Raw genomic sequence first — 19,617 nt, 5'->3', positions numbered from 1 at the left:
TACCCTCTTTGACGGTATCCTGGTGTAAGGGTGTTCAGGCTTGTTGCCCCTTTCCACAGCACCACACCGTAAAGCGTGTCCATTAATAATACATCTGTTTGGCCATTGGTGGAATGAAAGAACAGGAGAGTCCTTGCATTACAACCCCAGTATGATCTGAGTTCCCAATGGTGTAGCCCTGGACATCCATTCCAAGTTCAGGCTGCATCGTAAGAGTGAGTGCTGGGTAGATTCAGGGTTGAGCCATTTTGGAGATACATCTGTGACAGTTACATGCATGGTGCTCTAAGTCCAGACAGCCCAGTGAGCTCAGACAAATAGTGCACAGCCATCGTCAGCTTCAACACTGAGGTGCATCGTGCAACGTTCCTGGCTGAGCCAAGCCATCAGGCCACACCGATCAAGATGGAGAAATTCATACTGTGCCTATATATGGAATGCTAGGATAGCTGCTACCTGCTCTAGTTGATGTAAATTAGTTGATGGGACGAGCTTGGCTGGCTTTGCTGCGCTCCAAACAGTAATGCACTGAATCCATGGTCAATACATAACTGGGCATTGTCTAAATTAACTGTTAAACCTAAAAGACCCAAATCAAAATAAGTCACCTCACCTTCTTGCCTACAGAAAACGGTCATATGCTGCTGGAGTCCAACGCAGCACCTCACTATTAAGAGTTAGACAAACAACCCAATGCATCTGGGTGTCTCTAGCACTACAAGCTTGCTCCCTTTAAATGAAAGGGGGTCCTGAAGGCATGCAAGCATGGGCTTTTCTTCTTACTAGCATTCACAGCTGTGGGTGTCTCTAATGTAGAAATGTACACTGTGCTCCTCACCCTGCTCCCTGCCTCTCCCATCACAGGCAGTTCATGTAGGTACCTATGACAACAGGAGCCAACATGCCTTACTTTTTGCTCCTTTGTCTGCGCATCAGCACTACTGAGATGCTAAAGCAAAACTGCATACAGCTCTGGAGACAGGGTTTCAGCAATGAGCCTCCTAGGAGAGATTAGTGCTAATATGAATTGGCTTCTATCATCTTCTGAAACTATGCTCTGACTTGCTTCCTCTTGTCAATGCTGGTGATAAGTGCCAGATTCACAGCCCTGGAGAATGAAATATCTGTTCTTGGGAGCAGTACGATGTGGGCAGCAGTTGTATAAACGGTCCCACCCCGACCCCAACAATGCCTCACAGCCTGCAGGGGCCATCTCCAGGGGTGAAAGGCTCCTTTAGTACAGAGGATTATGCAGATCAAGCCAGAACACAGCCTGCTGCAAATCCCCAGCCAGTATTTATCAACATGCCATGACTAGTGATCGGCTGATCTCAGAAGGCTCTGAGGTCTGGTTCAGATGAGCACCCAAAGCTGAGAATCTCTGCTGAATTCTCCAAACTGGGCTGGAAGATTCATGAAACTCCCAGTGCTTTATACTGACGATTGGATTGGGAATATTGTGAGGATAGATGCTGCAATCCTGGCCCTGTGTCATTTATTGCTGGAATCAGGAAAAGCAAAAGCAGAATCGTCAAAAGAAGAAAGAAAAAAAACAGTTCAAATGAACTTTCTCAAACATTTTGGGTGAAAGTACTGAAATAGGGTAGGTGTGTCTTGCCAATGCCTAATCCTCATCCCCAAATCATCTCTTTCCTTGGAATGAGAAAATTCAGAGTCCAGAGCATTGCTGAGTACATACCGAATGGGAAAATTGAAAATAGGTAAGGACAAGATCTGCTAAGAAAGGTGGAAGGAATGGCATTTTCACCAGTCACATGACGACTTCACTGTATCCACTACATTCAACAGGCAGAAAGGGGCCTTTACTTTTTGCTTTCCTATCTCATTGCACTGAAGAATATTAAAGAGTGATCTAACAGTCTCCAAATCTCTCTTCTTTCACAACACACTGCCAAGCTGAACCCTCCTGTATATTCCTTCTCTGAACTGACACCATTTCTACAAGGGTCCTGACTGGGTGTTAGTTCTAGGCTTGTGTGCGCCAATGACTGCTTAGAAGTCCTAACCAATATACAAACCAGTTTTTCCACAGCTCCACTAGTTTATTAGTCTTGGCTATTAATTTCTCCCTGACAGGTAGACAATACCAATCAGCAACGTTTCCAGCCGACTGTTCTTCCTCTGAGTGACAGGCGGATGCATCAGTTCCTGCACTGGCTGAGGGGTTGCAAAACAATGGCTGGAAAACACCACAGAGCCACTTCCTGTTGTAAACTCTATCCTCTGAAGAGGCAAAGAAAACAGCCAATGCTCCTGTGGGACAGCATGTTTGTGTTGGCTTGGGAGGGAGGCGGCATGTGACTGTTTCTCTTGTTGGAGTTTTTAGGAGAATTTGCCTCGCCCTGCAGTGAGCAAGAGGAAAAAATGAAATAAAAACAGCCCTATTTCCGCCCAGTGCAAGGAGAGTTCATCTGCAGAGGGAAAGACGATGGAATATGGGGCACTTCAGAATGAGGTGTTTAGCATTTTTTTTTAAAGCACGCTGCCAACACATGTGGCATGGTCTGTCCCGGGATGACCATCCCATCCCGTGATATTTCAGAGGGGGATGGAAAGTTCCCCCATCTCCTCCCTGCCTGTGCAGCAGACACAGCCCTGGATTTGTATACGCTGGAGAATTCACCTTTGGATCAGGTTGCATGTAAAGGGAAATACTGGTGGCTGTTCATCAGGGTTATAGAACTGACAGACAGAGAAAGAATTTGCCTTCAAGATGCTGGACTAAACAGAGACATTAGAGTGACAAGGTGGGGGAGGTAATATCTTTTATTGGACCAACTTCTGTTGGTGAGAGGGACAAGCTTTCAAGGGGAACAGAGCTCTGAGGGGTGCACGGAAACTTCAGGGACTTAGATAATACCCAAAACTGATTGTTTGCATGCGACTTATCCAGTGACCACACAAGCTAGCCCAGCCCAAAGCACTTCGGGATTCCAGATCTAATCACAACATTTGGGGAACTCAACCACGAACTGAAGCCTGGGAGAACTTGTGATCAGAGAGCCCAACCCCTCAGCACAGGCAGCTGGACAGAAACAATTCCTTTGTGAAGCACAGTGCTGCAGTGCAGAAGCCCATCCCTAGAGATGAAAGGAAGAGATGACCAACTGCTTCCCTACATGGCTGACACTGGTGATCTGAGAATAGCCATGACTGAAACCAATTAAAACCAGCAGAAACACTGAAACCAGAATTGTGCCTGCGCATGAGAGGGTCTGAACGTGGCCTCAACTTTCTTGAGACAGTGGATGGCATAAGGAGAGGGCATCTGCTTCATCTTATACCTCCTTTGGCCGCTCCTCCTGAGGCACCCCCACCCCTCTTGGCAGCAGGTAAATTATGAATTTTGCAAACCCACCGGATGGGCAAATAAATTCAAGCTGCACTATGCCACCAGACAGCCACTGTGTCACTTACACTACTGCTGACCTTGGCCTAGAGACATCCCAGGCAGCTGCACCCACTTACATCATGTTCAAGTTTGGCCCTAGATCCCTACAATTAAGTCAATGAACCCTAAGAAGTCTAGCATGTGACTCACTATGAAAACCAGCTGGATGTGCAAAACCATTGCCTAGAGAGACAGCTGCAACCTACAGAGCTTGTGAATCCAGCTCTGAATCACTTCCCACAGGTGAGGATACATGGGGAAGCATCACTGCAAACCTCTCATTCAGCTGTCCATCGCAACTCAAGTTAATAAACCCTAATCTGGCTAAACACCTCTGCCCTCCCTTCCCCACCCATATCCCCTTCATTGCCCAAGCCTTTCTTCCAGCTCTCCTCAATGCCACCACACACTGACTTAGCAAAACTAATAGCCCCTTTTCTTTCCAAGTTACTGTATACACAGATCACTTGGACCTGGCCTACACACAAAGGTTGCCCCTGTGTAACTTTAAAACAGCATAACCATTCAGGTATGGAATAGCTTTCGTATGAGGAGAGATTAAAAAGACTGGGGATTTTCAGCTTGGAAAAGAGATGACTAAGGGGGGATATGATAGATGTCTATAAAATCATGACTGGTGTGGAGACAGTAAATAAGGAAGCATTATTTACTCCTCATAACACAAGAACTAGGAGTCACCAAATGAAATTAATAGGCAGCAGGTTTAAAACAAACAGAAAGAAGTATTTCTTCACACAATGCACAGTCAACCTGTGCAATTCTTTGCCAGAAGGTTCAAAAAAGAAGTGGTAAGTTCATGGAGGATAGGTCAATCAATAGCTACTAGCCAGGATGGGCAGGGATGGTGTCCCTAGCCTCAGTTTGCCAGTGGCTGGGAATGGGCAACAGGGGATGGATCACTTGATGATTACCTGTTCTGTTCATTCCCTCTGGGGCACGTGGCATTGGCCACTGACGGAAGACAGGATACTGAGCTAGACAGACCATTGGTCTGACCCAGTATGGCCATTCTTATGTTCTTGTTCTTAAAAACTGATTTGAGTTAATCTGGTGCAAACCCATATGTGGACACACCTCAACTGGTTTGCAACTTGCTTGTACTGATTTAGGGTTTGTCTGTACAAGAAATTTCTCTACAGTTAAAACAGGTAGCAAGACCTGTGTAAACAAGTCCCTAGCTTACATCAGTAAGGAGTCCTCTGGCTCCAGCTCTCTAACTCTCCTCTCCATTCAGGGGCACCTACAGAGCAGACTGGGGGGAGAAACCCCAAACAACACTTGAATTGCTTCACCCTAGGATATAGCTTCACTGCAGCGTTAATGCTGGTGACGGGCACTCAGCTCTAAGCACTTGGGCTAACCTAGCTTGGTGAGAGCAGAGACATTGCAAAGCCCTGCCTGAGTGCGCCCATTCCACTGAGCCCATGTTGGGTGGCACTAGGACTGCTGGGGGCATATCCCATGGGTCTTTTTGCTGCAGTGAGCTGAGCTGCTCTATTATTATCTCCCAGAAAATTGTGGAAGAACATGTCTGTCCTTCTGGGCACAGAGGGAATTGTGAGGCAGCACTTGAGGACTAGCAGCATCCATGCGACTTAGCCTGCAGCCTCACTGCAAAGTGGGCAGGTTACCAGCCTGAGTGAAAGCTGCACCCAGGCTCTAGCCCATATCCTCAGCTCAGCCAGCTAGTCTGGGTATAAAGCACTAGCACCCCTCAGGTCAGAGGTTTGTGGGTGTGGACAGGAGCTGGGATAGTGTCAACACCAGAGTAAGGGCTTGAGTTCACGATGCAGTGAAGACACACCCACAGGCTGCTGGGGCTGAGTTGCATCTTTTGATCTCTTGTGATGAACGGGATGTACAGTAGGTGAAGGAAGCCTGTTAGCCCAAATGTAGATTGCACAGAACAGGCAGATTATCTCTGCTCTCTTGCCATCCTGCCGGGAATGGCCTTGCAGCTTCTAAAGATAACAGTCTTTAATTAGTTGTCAAAAGTTGCTAAGAACCTTGCAGGGGGTTCTGTAGCTGTATTTACAGAGCTTTCCATCCTTGGAAACAACTGCCCATCTCTTAGGGTTCAGTAGCAAAGCTCCTGAGTTTTAGAAGTGGTGTTGCTCTGGAAGCCAGGTCTTATGTTACCATTAACCTGTATATGTTAAAAGCTGTGTCAATAAAGTGGGCATTTTATTGCTGCTGCAGCCCTAGTACAAAATCTTTTTGCCAGACAGACTCAGCCAGGCAGGGACAGAGTGGTCAGAAATGGCCAAGGACAGCTCTCTGGTTAGCTAGGAAAATATCACTCCCACTATTCTGACATCATCATTAACTTTTCTGTGCAGTAGCAGGAGTTCAGAACACTGATGAGCTTCCTCCTAATGGAAATTCCAGTGTACCCGTTGCCCAGTGTCCTGTAGATTAAACTGCAAGTTGACAGGAGGGAGGAGTCATTCCCAGGTTCATCAGGAGCAGATGCACACATCACATTTTATTTGTCCGCAAAAAAGTATAACTATTAAATCACAATGTTGATTTGAAAGAAAGAGAGAAAAAAAGAAAAAGATTTACTGGTGGAGGAAAGGTTAGAATGGAGTGCGCACTGAACAACAAAGAGATGGTGGAGATGTGAAGGGTGTAAACACAAAGGACAGTTTGGTCCAAGAGGGAACGGGATAGTAGGATGAAATTAAACAAAGTGAATCAAGCAGCATATCTGAGCATTTCCTGTTACGGAAATCTTTTCAAAGGAGGAATATTTTCCTAAGGGAAGTGGTGGAAACCTCATTGCTTCCATCATCTAAAACTGAATAAAGCCCTAGAGAGTCAACTGACGGGATCATTCATGCAGTGGCCAGAGTTCGCTCTGGCGGGGAGGGCTAGATAAGACCTACCCCAGTATGCTTCCCTCCGTCTCCCCAAATCTCTAATTTCAGTGAACCTGGTTTTTAGAGAAGCCATTAGTGATTGTTACCAGCTCAATTTTACCTGCTGGCAACCTTCAGTCTTGCTCTGTCACTCCTAATAAAAACATTTTTCCATGCAGAGAGTGACCTAAATGCTACGTGTGGACTCCTAGGTTTAGCAGGGTGGGCCCAATGCCACTATATTCCAATTAGTCATAGGGCTAACTACTGCCCTCTTCAAATGCTGGCTGTATGGAAGAGGTCTATCGAGCAGCACAGTTCTTAGGGATGGTGGACATGCAGAAGTCACACTGGTTTAAAGTGATTCAATTAAAGTGGTGCAAACACTCACATCAATTTAGACCTCACTTCTCTGGATTTGTTTTATGGATACTATTTTTCCACAGGCCCCCCGCCTCATTAAGCATCCAGGATGGATAGTGCTCTGGGGCGACACTGGGGCTGTGACCTGAAGAAGGCTGCTGTCTGTAGGACCCCTGCCTTGCTTGTTGCAGAAGTTGGAAGGTGCGTCATGAATGAGGGAGGGGACTGTGGGAAGAGAAAGGGATCTGATTTACAGAAGTGCTGAGCACTTGCAGCTGAAATCAATAGAAGCTGTGCTTTGAAAATATAAAGTGCTATGTAATGCTAAGTAGTCTGTAAAATTAAGTCCTAGGAATCTCACATCAGACACCCACAATTTACTCTCTCTATGGCTCACAGAAAAAGCCCATAAGGTAGGGTCCCTGTGGAAAAAACAGTATGTAATCATGTAACTAAAGAAAAAAGAAAAGGAGTGCTTGTGGCACCTTAGAGACTAACAAATTTATTTGAGCATAAGCTTTCATGAGCTACAGCTCATTTCATCGGATGCATTCAGTGGAAAATACTAAATAATAATAACTAAAGACTGCATCATAATGTGTATGCACAAGGGGCCTGAATTAAGGTTGCACAGGTATAGGACAGGAAGTAAGAGATCAATCCCTCTTGCAGTGAGCTGAGATATAAAGGAAACTCCATTTGTAGCTCAGTAGAAGGAAAGTCCCAGACATGCTGTGCACAGTTAGAATGAAAGTTCGCCCAGTGGTGGGGCAGAAAAGTTGACTTCAGAAGAGGGCTCCCCATTTGCCTCACCCTCATTGAATAGTTTCATTTTTTAAAATGCAGTCTCAGGGGCTAGCCAGCCTCATAGGTAGAAGGCGCCAAGCAGCAAGGAGACACTAGAACAAGCCCCAACACACACAGAAGAAACAACAAAAGGACTACACTATGCTTACAATCAGGCTTTGTGATGGCTTTTTTTTTTTTTTTGGTCATCCTAAATGCAAATCTCTCTCTTCCTCGCCCCAAACCCCTTGCGTGGTCTTGGAAAGGCAGGCCTCCTGTTTGCTCACTTCTGGGAGCACAGTGGCAGCTGGTAGAGTGGGGAGTGGAGTGGAGTTTATTCAGCAGGTACAAAGTCTCTTTTGTTCCCCAGACAGTGCTGAGCTGCTGCTCCCCGGGGCTCTGGGAGAAGGGGAGGGGGCGCCTCAGTAAAATGACTAGGTTCTGTTTGTGGTATCTTAGCAGGACCACAGCAGTGTTTCTTTGATCCCTGGTCATGAAAAGAGCACAAAAGATTGAATAAAAGAATGAAGACCTATACAAACTGGCTACAGTGACTTTGTCTGCCACAGGACCTCCTCCTGCAGTAGAAGTGCCCTATATTATTACCTCCCCCTGTGATGGTCACTGGCTGTCGGTCCCTTTCAATAAGATCTTTCAATAAGATGCCAACATCCTCCCCCACCCCCCATATCCCCCCACATGCAGAGCTCAATACGCCCCACTAAAGCTGCTTTGTGGCCCTGGTACTGAACGCGTTGCAGGTTTGCTGCTGCCTGGATACTTGCAATCAGTAATGCAAACAATTCAGTCACTGCAGGTACAGAATGAACACACTGTCCCGTGCAGCAAGATCTACTTTTCAAGGTTTGTCTTGCTAAATAAGCCCTGAAAGGACATGATGTAGCACATAGGCCACAAGATGCTTGGCTGAGAGCTCATTAAAACTCATTTGAGACTGCACCTTCCTCTCGTATATTTCATGCCTATACTAGGCCCTCTGTAATTTACATTTTTAATTCCTTAAAGCAGGGATCCAGCCATCTTATAGGTTTAGCAAATAGCCTAGCACACTGATGCATGTGCTTTCCTTCTCCACACGCTTCTCTGCCTGGATACTTGCAATCAGTAATGCAAACAATTCAGTCACTGAACACGCTTCTCTTGTTAATCAAGTCTGCAACATTAGCACTTTCAGTTCATGTTTTTGTTCAGGACCTGAAGTAGGCTAATGAAAGACATTTTAAAAGATTCCTGTTGACTGGCTCACTGCCCCCAAGAAGCTGTACTGAGAAGGTGCACACAGTGTGGCTTGGTAAAATGGTTTGAAGAAACAGGCTCCATCTGGATCTGGAAAGAGGATGATCACATTGTGAGTCAATACTGCATGCTAGGATGCAGAATGTTTATAAACATCATTTATGTACTAAATATAAGAGCAGGTGGTATGTGAGTTACCCTATGCTTATTAGGTGAGACCCCCAGATTTATAACAAGTTGACAGTATGGCTCTTCAATGGTCAAGGGTTGGACATCTCAGCTTCAGTGCACATGATCTTCCACTACCCAATACGAAAGCACAGGCAGGACCTTTACTCTTAGCCAAATAAATACTATGCTCAGCGTTTTGGAATCATAGAATATAAGGGTTGGAAGGGACCTCAGGATGTCATCTAGTCCAACCCCCTGCTGGAAGCAGGACCAATCCCCAACTAAATCATCCCAGACAGGGCTTTGTCAAGCCGGGCCGTAAAAACCTCTAAGGAAGGAGATTCCACCACCTCCCTAGGTAACCCATTCCAGTGCTTCACCACCCTCCTAGTGAAAAAGTTTTTCCTAATATCCAACCTAAACCTCCCCCCACTGCAACTTGAGACCATTACTCCTTGTTCTGTCACCTGGTATCACTGAGAACAGTCTAGATCCATCCTCTTTAGAATCCCCTTTTAGGTAGTTGAAAGCAGCTATCAAATCCCCCCTTATTCTTCTTTTCTGCAGACTAAAGAAGTCCAGTTCCCTCAGCCTCTCCTCAAAAGTCATGTGCTCCAGCCCCCTAATCATTTTTGCACTTGTCTTTGTTGAACCCCATCAGATTTCTTTTTTTGGCCCAATCCTCTAATTTGTCTAGGTCTCTCTGTATCCTATCCCTACCCTCCAGAGTATCTACCACTCCTCCCAGTTTAGTGTCCACCTGCAAATGATCCTGTTCAGCAGGGAGAGGTGGAAAGTGCGTGGGTGATGTTAAAAAAAACAAACAAAATCTTTCAGACTTCTTGTCAAGACCGTCAGTTGCAGAAATTGTTGCTCTTGGTTATAGTTCAAGAGCTAGAAACACATGCAATCTCTGATGGGGAGAACTGGAAATGTATATTTAAAAACTGAAAAAGGAAATCCTTGCAAAGGAAATATAATCATTAGCCTAGGGAGCTCTGGGCTGCAGGATATTATTGATGCAAACTGCTTACAGTTTCAAAACAGGATTATGCATTTATATGAAAAACAGCATCTGCCGTCTAGTGAGAATAAAAATCAGGGCTCTCAATCTTCATGCTTCAGGGCAAAAAACTGATTCCCAGCTGATCACACTCACCCTCCCTCCCAGATAGCATCACACAAATAGATGCACTTTTTAAAGAATTCCTTCCTCTGAAGCATCCAGGATTGGCCATTCTCAGAGAGAGGATACTAGCAGGCTAGCTGGCTCACTGGTCTATTCCAATATAAGAGATTTACTTATACCAGACAGCCGTAGGACATGCATGGGACTTTACAGATTACATAGGAACTGCACTATAATCAACAATCCTGTCTTCAGCAGTGGCATGTGTCAAACCCTTTGGAAGAAAGTGCAAGAAACCCTGTAGCGGACAATTATGGAATAAACCTGCCCATGGGGAACTTTTCTTACTTGACCCCTGTCATTGAGTGGTCAGTTTGTGTTCTGAAGCCAGATGGTTTCATACCCGTTACGTTTATCCTACTTAATGTAATCATGGCTCTACTTAGGTCCTTACATGATGCCCATCACCATGGTCTCAGAACACCTCCCAGAAAGAATCAATGTACAGAATCTCTTTCTCTCTTCCCATCTGTATCTCCCCTCATATTCAACAAATCCCTACACTGACCCAATCATTTTGATCTCTTCATATGAATGTTTTCCCAGTCCTCTAACCACATTGATGGAACAACTCTGACCCCTCCATTTCTGCTCTTTCTGAGATGGAGGAGGCCATAATTTAACACAGTATCACTGATTCTAAACATTTTAAATATCATCCTAACTTTATTTACTTCTTTGGCCCTGCTATACAACTGAGCAAATACTTTCATTCAGCAAGCCATAAAGATGCCCAAGTCTTTTTCCTGTGTGATTATGTGAAGTCAAGGAATAGTTGGAATGACTAGTTGCACGTCACTTTGGTAGCTGAAATTCATTGTTCACAAATGCATTGTATTGTTCATTCACTTAGCCTGGTTAGGTCCTTCTGCAGCTCTTTGGTCTTCTCTGCTTTCAATTAACCTAAATAATTATGTCACCTACAAATTTTGTCAATTTATTGCTCACCCTCTTTTTCTAGATCATTACAGATATTCAATAAAAGGAGTCCTGGTATGTGACCTTGTGGCAGGCATGCTGCTGCTAGCCTTCTGCATGATTACAATAGACCATTTCTTCACACTGGTTTCATCACCTCAGCCAACATTTGACCAATGACAGTACTTCATCTTTCTTTAATAGCTTCTTGCGAGGGACTTTGTCAAAAGCTTTTTAAAAGTAAATTTAAAAATCCAAACAAATGTAATTGACTCAACTTTATCCACTATTTTGATGACACACAAGTGTATTCTAATAGATTGATGGAGTTGAGACGCAGTTTCTGCAAAAGTAAATCCTTTCACTCCATGCTCTGTTCATCTAGGTGTTTCATAGCTTTATTCATGATTTTTCAGCCAATTTACCTGGCGTTTAAATAAGGCATCATAGTCACGTTCCTTGGCCTGAACAGTTTACAGTATAAATGGTGCAATACAAAGACTAGGGTACAAGAAAGCTGCCTCAGCTGATTGGCAATGGAAACCTAGGTCATCGGAGTGGGCTTTAAGCAGAGAGGGAAACCGCTTCATGTCCAGAAAGAGAGGCTGTTCTGGGCACTGGGGACAGTATGAGAGGAGACATGAATATAGAGTGTCAGAAAGCATTAAGGAGAAATAGCTGAACTTGAGAAATAGGATGTAAGAAAGTAGAAGTACTGATATGTTAGCAGGGCTATCAGACTAGAAGTATCAGTGCACCCTCACACTGTGATCATTCCTAGGGTCTTAGATTTGGAAACACAGTTTACAAAGAAACAGATTCTATACTTCTTCTGCCAATCAACAGCTGGTTTGTTGGCTGAACCAGTTGGTGGACACACCACACTGAAATGTAGAGATTCTTTTACTACCATCCTTTTCATGATCTGACAGCCACACATGATGCTCCTGGCAGGCATTGAGATCAAAGAACTTGCTGCAGAAAACCTGCTTAGAATTCTTAAGCTGAGCTGATGGCTCTACAACTGGAATGGGGATGTCTGCTGGGCAGCCAATGCAACTCCTCCTCCAGATCCCATGCCTCTTCAAACACTGTGATCTAGGGTCACCTCCAAGCACACCCATCTGGGAACATGCATTCAAGACCGCCCTTTGAACATCAACTTAATGTCAACCCTTGAAAATTACAAGCACTGTAATGCTACAACAGGAATCTGCTGCTGATCTGGTCTGGCCAATTTCACACCCTAAACTCAGAGCAATCCTACCTTGCAGGCAAAGCACCCCACTTTTCATAACCCATTCCCCGGCCAAGCTTGTTCAGATTAAGAAGTCATAAGGCCTGGAGCCAAATGTCGCAACGTTATATGCATAGAAACATTCTCCAACTGTTTCATTTCTGCATTACGCTAATCCCTCAGTACTGTTTAGAAATCATTAAATGCTGAATATTCAGATTAACAAGAAAAAAAGATAATGACAGATACCTGTTAATTCCTGAAATAGTACCTTATTTACTCTCCATGTATACTCAAGGTTCACTCAAACGTTCCCCAGCTGTGATCAGAGGTTCACATTTAAAAAGGACACACTTAAAAAGGCTTCATAAGCCTTATAATTGCTTATCACCTCTTTCAAGCTTGAATCTGAAATCCATTTCCTTTCCATGCATTTGCTCTTTACCTCATTCTACGCATACTGGTTGGTTAGATCCTCAAGACAAAAGGCACTGCAGAGGTGCCAAGTACTGTGCTGTTATTGTAGGGCCGGGCTGAACACACTGGTTTCTTTTGGTAGGGTTGCTAGCACTGAACTTTGATGTAGGAACGGAAGCGCACTGAGGCATGTGGCTTGGGAAGAAACACCTAGTTATCTGGGTTCAACAAACAGATTGGAAGGTGTAAAATTTTATCTAGACAGCATTTGTTCAAGCTGATCCCCTTGCCCTGTTTAACACTTTAGGATACCATTGTTGAGATCATGCATTTCAAGATAGCTTGTGTTAAAAGAACAACACCTGACCACATGACCCTTTGGAATAGCAATAGTACAGTTTGGAAGCTGCATCTGGAACTTTCTATAAATCCAGGAAAAACAAGACTAAATTTAACTTGAGAGAGGGCTTACTTCTGGTGAAAATATGTGCATATCCCAAAGAGCTCTTTGTGCAAACAGGTGAAGCCCTCTCTGAAACCGACTGGCTTCCAAGATCCCTTGTAAAAAGATACAGATGGTCTCGGGTTTTGGGAACAAGAGCCCACTATGCTGCTGGGACAGTGTGTTATTGTTACAGGAGCGTCTCTCAACAAAACAGTATTGAGTGGCAAGGATGCCGTTTTGATTAGGTGGAATGACTCAGCTCTCATTCTAGGAGAAGGGATGGTTTGTCAGAGCCTTACCTCGTGATCTGGGATCTCGGAGGGTAGCGTTCTCCCCAGGATGACCCCAGTCAAGTATGTCCAGCAGCGGGCTGTGTTGGCAAGGTTATAGCCTCCTGTCTCCAGCAAGAATAGTGAAATTAGGAAGGGAAGAGGGAGAGAGAATGAAAGAGACAGTTTTAATGAAAGGAATGCATTGTTGAGAAGCAAGAGACTTCATATCTGCAATGCATATGAATAAGGCTTTTTATTTGGTCTTCCAAAGTTATGCATAGTAACTGTATTTTGCACCTGTTGGATGTATAGGGCTAAGTTAAAGCAGTTAATCACCTGTACTAAGAAGGGAGACTTGCAAAATTGAACCCACAGGTCATCTCAGCAATTGCACATGCAATATCATCCACTCCTCCAGATCTGGCTTCAAGAGATACCTGTAAGCTGCAAGCCTTTGACTCCAAGGGTCAAGATTTCCAAAGGTGACATGGTGGGGAGGGAGATGCTCAGGCTCAGCATGGAAGGAGTTAACGTGAGTGGAGCTGAGCAGACTAATCAGGTACAGTAGTTTGGGATCTCACTTTTAACCTTAGCTTGTGACCCAATATGAAATCAAGGATAAGCAACACTGATCATTTGCTGATAAAATTTCCATCGGTGCCACCTTCTGAGCAAGAATCCCTCTGGAGGAGAATTTACTCTTATTTAAAAGTAGTAATCAAAATATGAAGCCAATTAAAGTGGTGAAACAACCTGTGAGTAGGTTCAGCATCTGAGCAGCCCCAAATTAACACAAACTCCCTAGTAGGGCTCATTCTGGGGCTCAGCTAGTCAAAAGCACCAATCTGTTTGCAGTCAGCACCGCTGATGTCCTTACTTTGTGCAAGGGGACTCCTTCCATTCAAATAACCATCAGAAACGTTGAGGAGTTCTTACAAAAAATGAAGAGTAACTTAATCAAAACATCACTTTGGGAGATTGAAAACAGTTTCACAAACTCTGTCCCTCTTTGCCTTCTGGCAAACATCAATCTCCCTGCTGAGAATGGAGTCATCGGGGATACTCAGTTTTGTTATTTTCCCTAAGACAGTGGCTAGTTTTCCTCATTTCTTGGCAAGAAGTGGTAGGTAAAACAAAATTCTCTGTGCCTTGCCTCCTCATGCTCACAGCTGGCTTTAACACAGAACAGTCACAACACAACTAGCAGTAGCCAGGTCAAATTTTAGGCCCAATCTATTGTACTTGATGATATCCCTTAAATGATACAACTGAGCCCCCAAAATGATAGCTGCTACTCAAACAGCTGATGTTGTGGGTAAGGCATCTTCCAAAAGAAGCTAAGGAGATTTCCTGGGACAAAGTGCTCCCCCATTGCCCCATTTTGTTGACACGGAATTGCTTATTTCCCATCTACTGGACAAGCAGCTAGTAATATCAAGCGGCAGAATGTGCTACAAGCGAAAAAGCACTCAAGGGGCTTCCATCTGGTATCAAAATTCTGCTTTATTCTGAAAAAAGCAGATAAAAATTCAAACGCTGCCTGAATCCAAAAAAGATAATTCGTTGCCAGATGCCCAAGGTAGGTCTGGGAGCATTATGTTTACTTTTAAAGAGAAGCCCCGCAGTGCAGATCATGAGAGCTGGGACTCAAAGCTGGCATTGAGCAGACAGGGTCAGAGGTCACTGGGGTTAACAGCTTCTGATCTCTGGAGGGGCCAAGCAACCTTTAACCCAGGATCTCGGAGTCAGGAATTAAGACTTGGACTTGTTGGTACCAAAGAGTTGAAGTCTGTGTACAAATAGCACTGCACCAGCTATACAGTGCCCCCCTTATGCTATGCGTGCTCAATTTCTTCAGCTGCCCTTCTCAAATGATGCCGCTTTCAGAAGCAGAGGGGCTCACTTTCAAAGAGCAGCCTCAGGGGAGCAAACCGTATTAACCTGTTACTTGAAGAGCAGAATAAGCCTCTCATGCACTTACCTCCTCCCAGGATGAGAGTAGCCAGCTGCCACTGGAGAATGTACTTCAGACACTTGCCAATCCCCACTGGAGTCATGTTAAATGAACACATGGGGTCCCCGGCTATCGTATCCGCTCCCAGCTGCAGAACTACTGCTTCCGGGTTGAATGCCATGTACACCTCCTTCAACACACTGCATGCAATAAAACAAAACGGAGTTCCCACAAATGGCCACACCTCCATGGAACGTTGAGACAGTGTGGTATGTGCAGACCACTTCAGCCAGCTATAGCACATTGTTACTTTGCCTTTCCAATCACTGGCTAGGCTTTACATTCTGAGCAGAGAAGTACTTTCTTATTTCCAAAAATGTCACTTTGGTCAAAGTTATGGCAGGCATGGTAGACCTGGACTCTGCTCTTCAGTCACACTGCACTCTAAAAGGGCCTAAAAACAGTAAGAAAATGGGAAGTGATTTTGCAGTACCATATATACCAACAAAGATCCAGGCCAGAGGCTCCAAAACTGTGGTCCAGAGACCACTCTTAGCCCACATTTCTGGGGGAAAAAAAAACACTTCTACCTCGGCAAATGAGGAGAAAAATGTACCCAGATCTCACTTGATACATAAACATAAAACAATGTGACAAATCAGAGAGCTAGTTACAAGTAACAGCTCCTACGTGATAATGATCTTACATTTACATGACATTCATCCAGACGTATCCCAAACATTAGTGAAACTTCAGCCCCAGTTGTACTAACACTTACTTGCCTAAGTAACTTTACACATGTGAGCAGTCCCACTGAGCTCAAAGTTATTTGTGTGCACAAGTGTCTGCAGGACCAAGGCACTGGGTTTTATGAGCTTCAGGTAAAAGCATTACTTCATTCACCAGTGAGGGCTTAGTTCGTGACTTAGTTCGTGCCAAGCTGGGGTGTAAGCCTACAGTGCACTAACTGGCCATGCTGCCACGTGGACCCTGCTACTGCACACTAACTGTTCTGGAGTGCACTCTGATGTACTGCTATGGATCTTTAAGTGTGCAGCAGCAGGGTCCACGTGGCAACTTAGCGTACTGCAGACTAGTGAGCTGTACACTCACACCCTTGCTGCACACTACATTGCCGTGTACAAAAGCCCTGAAGTGCACTCACTTCTGGGAGAAATGCAACAAATGTTGAAGAGTGCAGCAGTGTCCAGTGTTCATTCATTAATAATATGGCGTCTACACAGTAATAGTTTAGGATAGGAAGGGAAGAGCTGTATCCATGTCTGTCTGCAGAGGTAAATAGCAGGTAATTACCCACACAGAATTTGGGAGGGAAACTAAAGCCCCACATGTGCTGAGACCTTGGCCAAGGGCGCAGGACTTCTCAGGGAAGTGGGAATTGGTATAAAAAGAGGAAAATGATGATTTTAGCAGATTAATAACTTGAAAGAGGAGCTTTCATACCCACACCCCCCATCAAAATAAACCAACCTTGAGTTTTTTCTTCTTGTGAGCAGCAGACAGGATCTAAACTGTATTTGTAAACACTGCACCTCCCCATACAGTCACAAAGGGCATTGCTAACCTTGGCATTGTACTTTTTTTTTGCTTCTATGATACAAGGATCACATGTGATCTATTTGCCTGACACACTTTTTGCTACACGCTGGGGATTTTCACTGATCAATAACATGAGACAGTCAAGTCTTTGTATTTTGTAGGAACTCTAATAATTTGTAAGTCTCTACCTGACAACCATGATGTGGAACTACTTGAACTTAAAATATCACTATCCACATCAGGGTGTTTCAAGAGGTAGCTGATCGCACCCAGCCAGCAAGTCATAGGTTTGAGGTTTTGTACGCCTGCCAAATGGAAGGGATGTAGGGAGTGCATCAGGCTACAACATATTAGTAACTTCCTTCTAAACACGAGGTGCCCATCTCATATTTGGTATGTAACCAGGAAACATGATCTGTACAGCATGGCTGACTCAGGTTCAGATGCTTTCAGCAAGCAGAGCTGCACAAATGGGAAAGTCACCAGGGGACAGTGTGGGGAGAGCGGATGTCTTAGGAGATTAGCAATAGGATATGGATTCTTCAGCTTTACAGCAGACCACTGCTCCAGAGCCAGCTCAGGGCAGGTATGACCAAGAGTTGCTACCATCCAAGAGCTAACTGGTAGACAGCATGGGGGAGGGGGCCGGGGGGGTGAGAGGATGAAGAGAAGAATCACAATTTAGGTGATAATTGAACAGGTAAACAAAACCCCACCCACTGATGTCATCCCTCATCCCAACTGACCTTTCCCCAGGACATTCCCCTCTGCTGAAGTTCTCTACTTCTGTTAGATATACACTAGTTTCTGGCTACCTCAAACAGCTTGCTATCTCCTAACAAAGCACTCTGCATTCCTCGAGGCTCCATTAGCAAAGGGCAGACACATGTGAAACGCCATGTCCAGTGGAATGTTTGCCTCTTGCTAGAGAAGAACGGGAAGGTCTAAGGCCATTAGATCCAATGTCAGAGGGGCTGAAATTTCTGCCAACAGCCACTTTCCAAGATACACATATTGATTGGCAATTTTGTGAGAGCTCTCCAGCACCAACGACAGCTCCCATTGGAACCTGTAAACATTTGCACAGGTCTGGGTCTCCTTAATCCTGCCTCATCTAGGGGACATTCTATTCTTGTGGCAGAATCCACCACTTCCACAGAAGGCAAGAATTGCTACCACACAAGCCCTGTGATTATTCCCTTCATTCTGAAAAGAACTACCCTGGACACATGCAAGAGGTTTCCAGCCACACAGAACCAATCCAGGTCCCAAGTCTTCCCAAAATTTCTCAGCAAAAGCTCCCAGTTAGGACAGTGAAGTGTCCCTGCAGGCTGCTCTGACCTTTTTGCTGACAATATAAAAAGTTTTTAACTTCAACACTCACCCTAAACAGTACTTTTCATTTTTAAAGCACTTTGCAGACCTTACCTAAACAATAAACATCAATACTGCCTAAGCTCCTGGAATCTCTGTTGATAATTCAGCCCCATACTCAAGGAGCGAGTAACTCTTTCTACTGATCTGGGAAGAGATGAGAAGTGCTGCTCTGCAGTCAGCTCCATCTACATGCTGGGAGAATTTCTCCTCTAGGCAACCTCTGATACTGGTGCCAGATTTGACAAACAGGCTAAACTTCAAACTATGCAAGAATGTAACAGAAACCAACTCCAGGTGGCCAGAGAGCATCCAGTCAGCCCAACACTCTAAGAGTTTATCTCACAGGATTCTATCATGCCTGACCATGACTGTGGACAATCAAGCGAGGTGACAACGATGACGATAGGTTAGTGGGCAGTGTAGACGAGGAAAAACTGGGTTCAGCATTGTGTCGCTAACTGATTAAACCCCATCAGGGCAGCATACGGGGAGAAGATGGCATTGCCTGTGCTGTGCTTTGTGTAGCTGAACAGAGGCCCTCAGTCCCCAGGGCTGTCAGGCCAGCATCTTTCATCAGCTCTAAATTCACTCAAAACAAGGAAGTGGCAGAAGTATAAGTACCCCTTTGTTACATATTGAAAGGTCAGAAGAATAGAGCCTCCTGACTGGAGTGCAGCTGAGAAGAGAGGGTGGGTTTGTGTTGGGGTGGGATGTGAAAGCCAACCACTCTAGTTTCTTGACTGAAAACAGAATGGAAGCCAAAATGTTATCTAGCCTTGATTACACTCATTAGTGATCGCACAGGGAAGGACTGGAGGCATTCAAACCTTCTCTTAGCTAGTCACGAGTGAATCTCAGTACGGTCTGTGGTTTTGAAAAATCTGGAAGAGCTCCCTAAGTTTGGGCTCCTCTTCAAGCATTTACCTTGACCTTCGAAAAACAAGTTAGGGAATAGTCCCCTAGCCCTCATGAAACTGTGTCCCAAAACCACCAAACTACCACCCCCCAAATCCGTTCTCCTTCTCAACAACCACAGCACTCAACAGTAACAGATTCTGCCTCTCTCCCCACTCAGCCTGTTCTCTCTGTCCTTACAGATGACATCCATTCCTTTCCAGATTAAACAAAGGCATCCTTGTCCTGATTCTCCTTCCCTCTCAAAATCCCAAAGACTTAAGGCTGAAATCTGCCCATGAGGCTCATTTAATGCAGGTCACTGGTATGAAAGACCTTTTACTGCCTGGAGAGCTCTGCAACACCTGTGCATAGCAATCCATCAGACACAATCCAGCTCCAGCCAGTAATAGCCAAACCTGATCATCACCTGAAGGCTGTTCCATAGGCTGTATGGGAAGCACACTGGTGGTCTCAGCCCTG

The 19,617-nt window shown here is 44.8% G+C and overlaps 1 protein-coding gene across 6 annotated transcripts in view; it reads right to left on the bottom strand.

Moving 5' to 3' along the window:
* Nucleotides 1-19,617, bottom strand: part of HDAC8 (histone deacetylase 8) — a 127,335-nt gene that overhangs the window by 41,633 nt on the left and 66,085 nt on the right. For 3 of the 6 annotated variants that reach the window (XM_073360602.1, XM_073360601.1, XM_073360605.1), the window contains 2 exons: nt 15,331-15,503; nt 13,377-13,471 (listed from right to left, as the gene is read on the bottom strand). The exons of 2 other annotated variants lie outside the window; for them this stretch is intronic. In XM_073360602.1, coding sequence (XP_073216703.1) covers nt 13,377-13,471; nt 15,331-15,503 — 268 coding nt within the window. One more of the 6 variants, XM_073360607.1, reaches the window with a different exon arrangement.

This window comes from Lepidochelys kempii, chromosome 9, assembly GCF_965140285.1.
Source record: "Lepidochelys kempii isolate rLepKem1 chromosome 9, rLepKem1.hap1, whole genome shotgun sequence".
Taxonomy (NCBI): domain Eukaryota; kingdom Metazoa; phylum Chordata; order Testudines; family Cheloniidae; genus Lepidochelys; species Lepidochelys kempii.
This window is presented reverse-complemented; position numbering and strand designations above follow the sequence as displayed.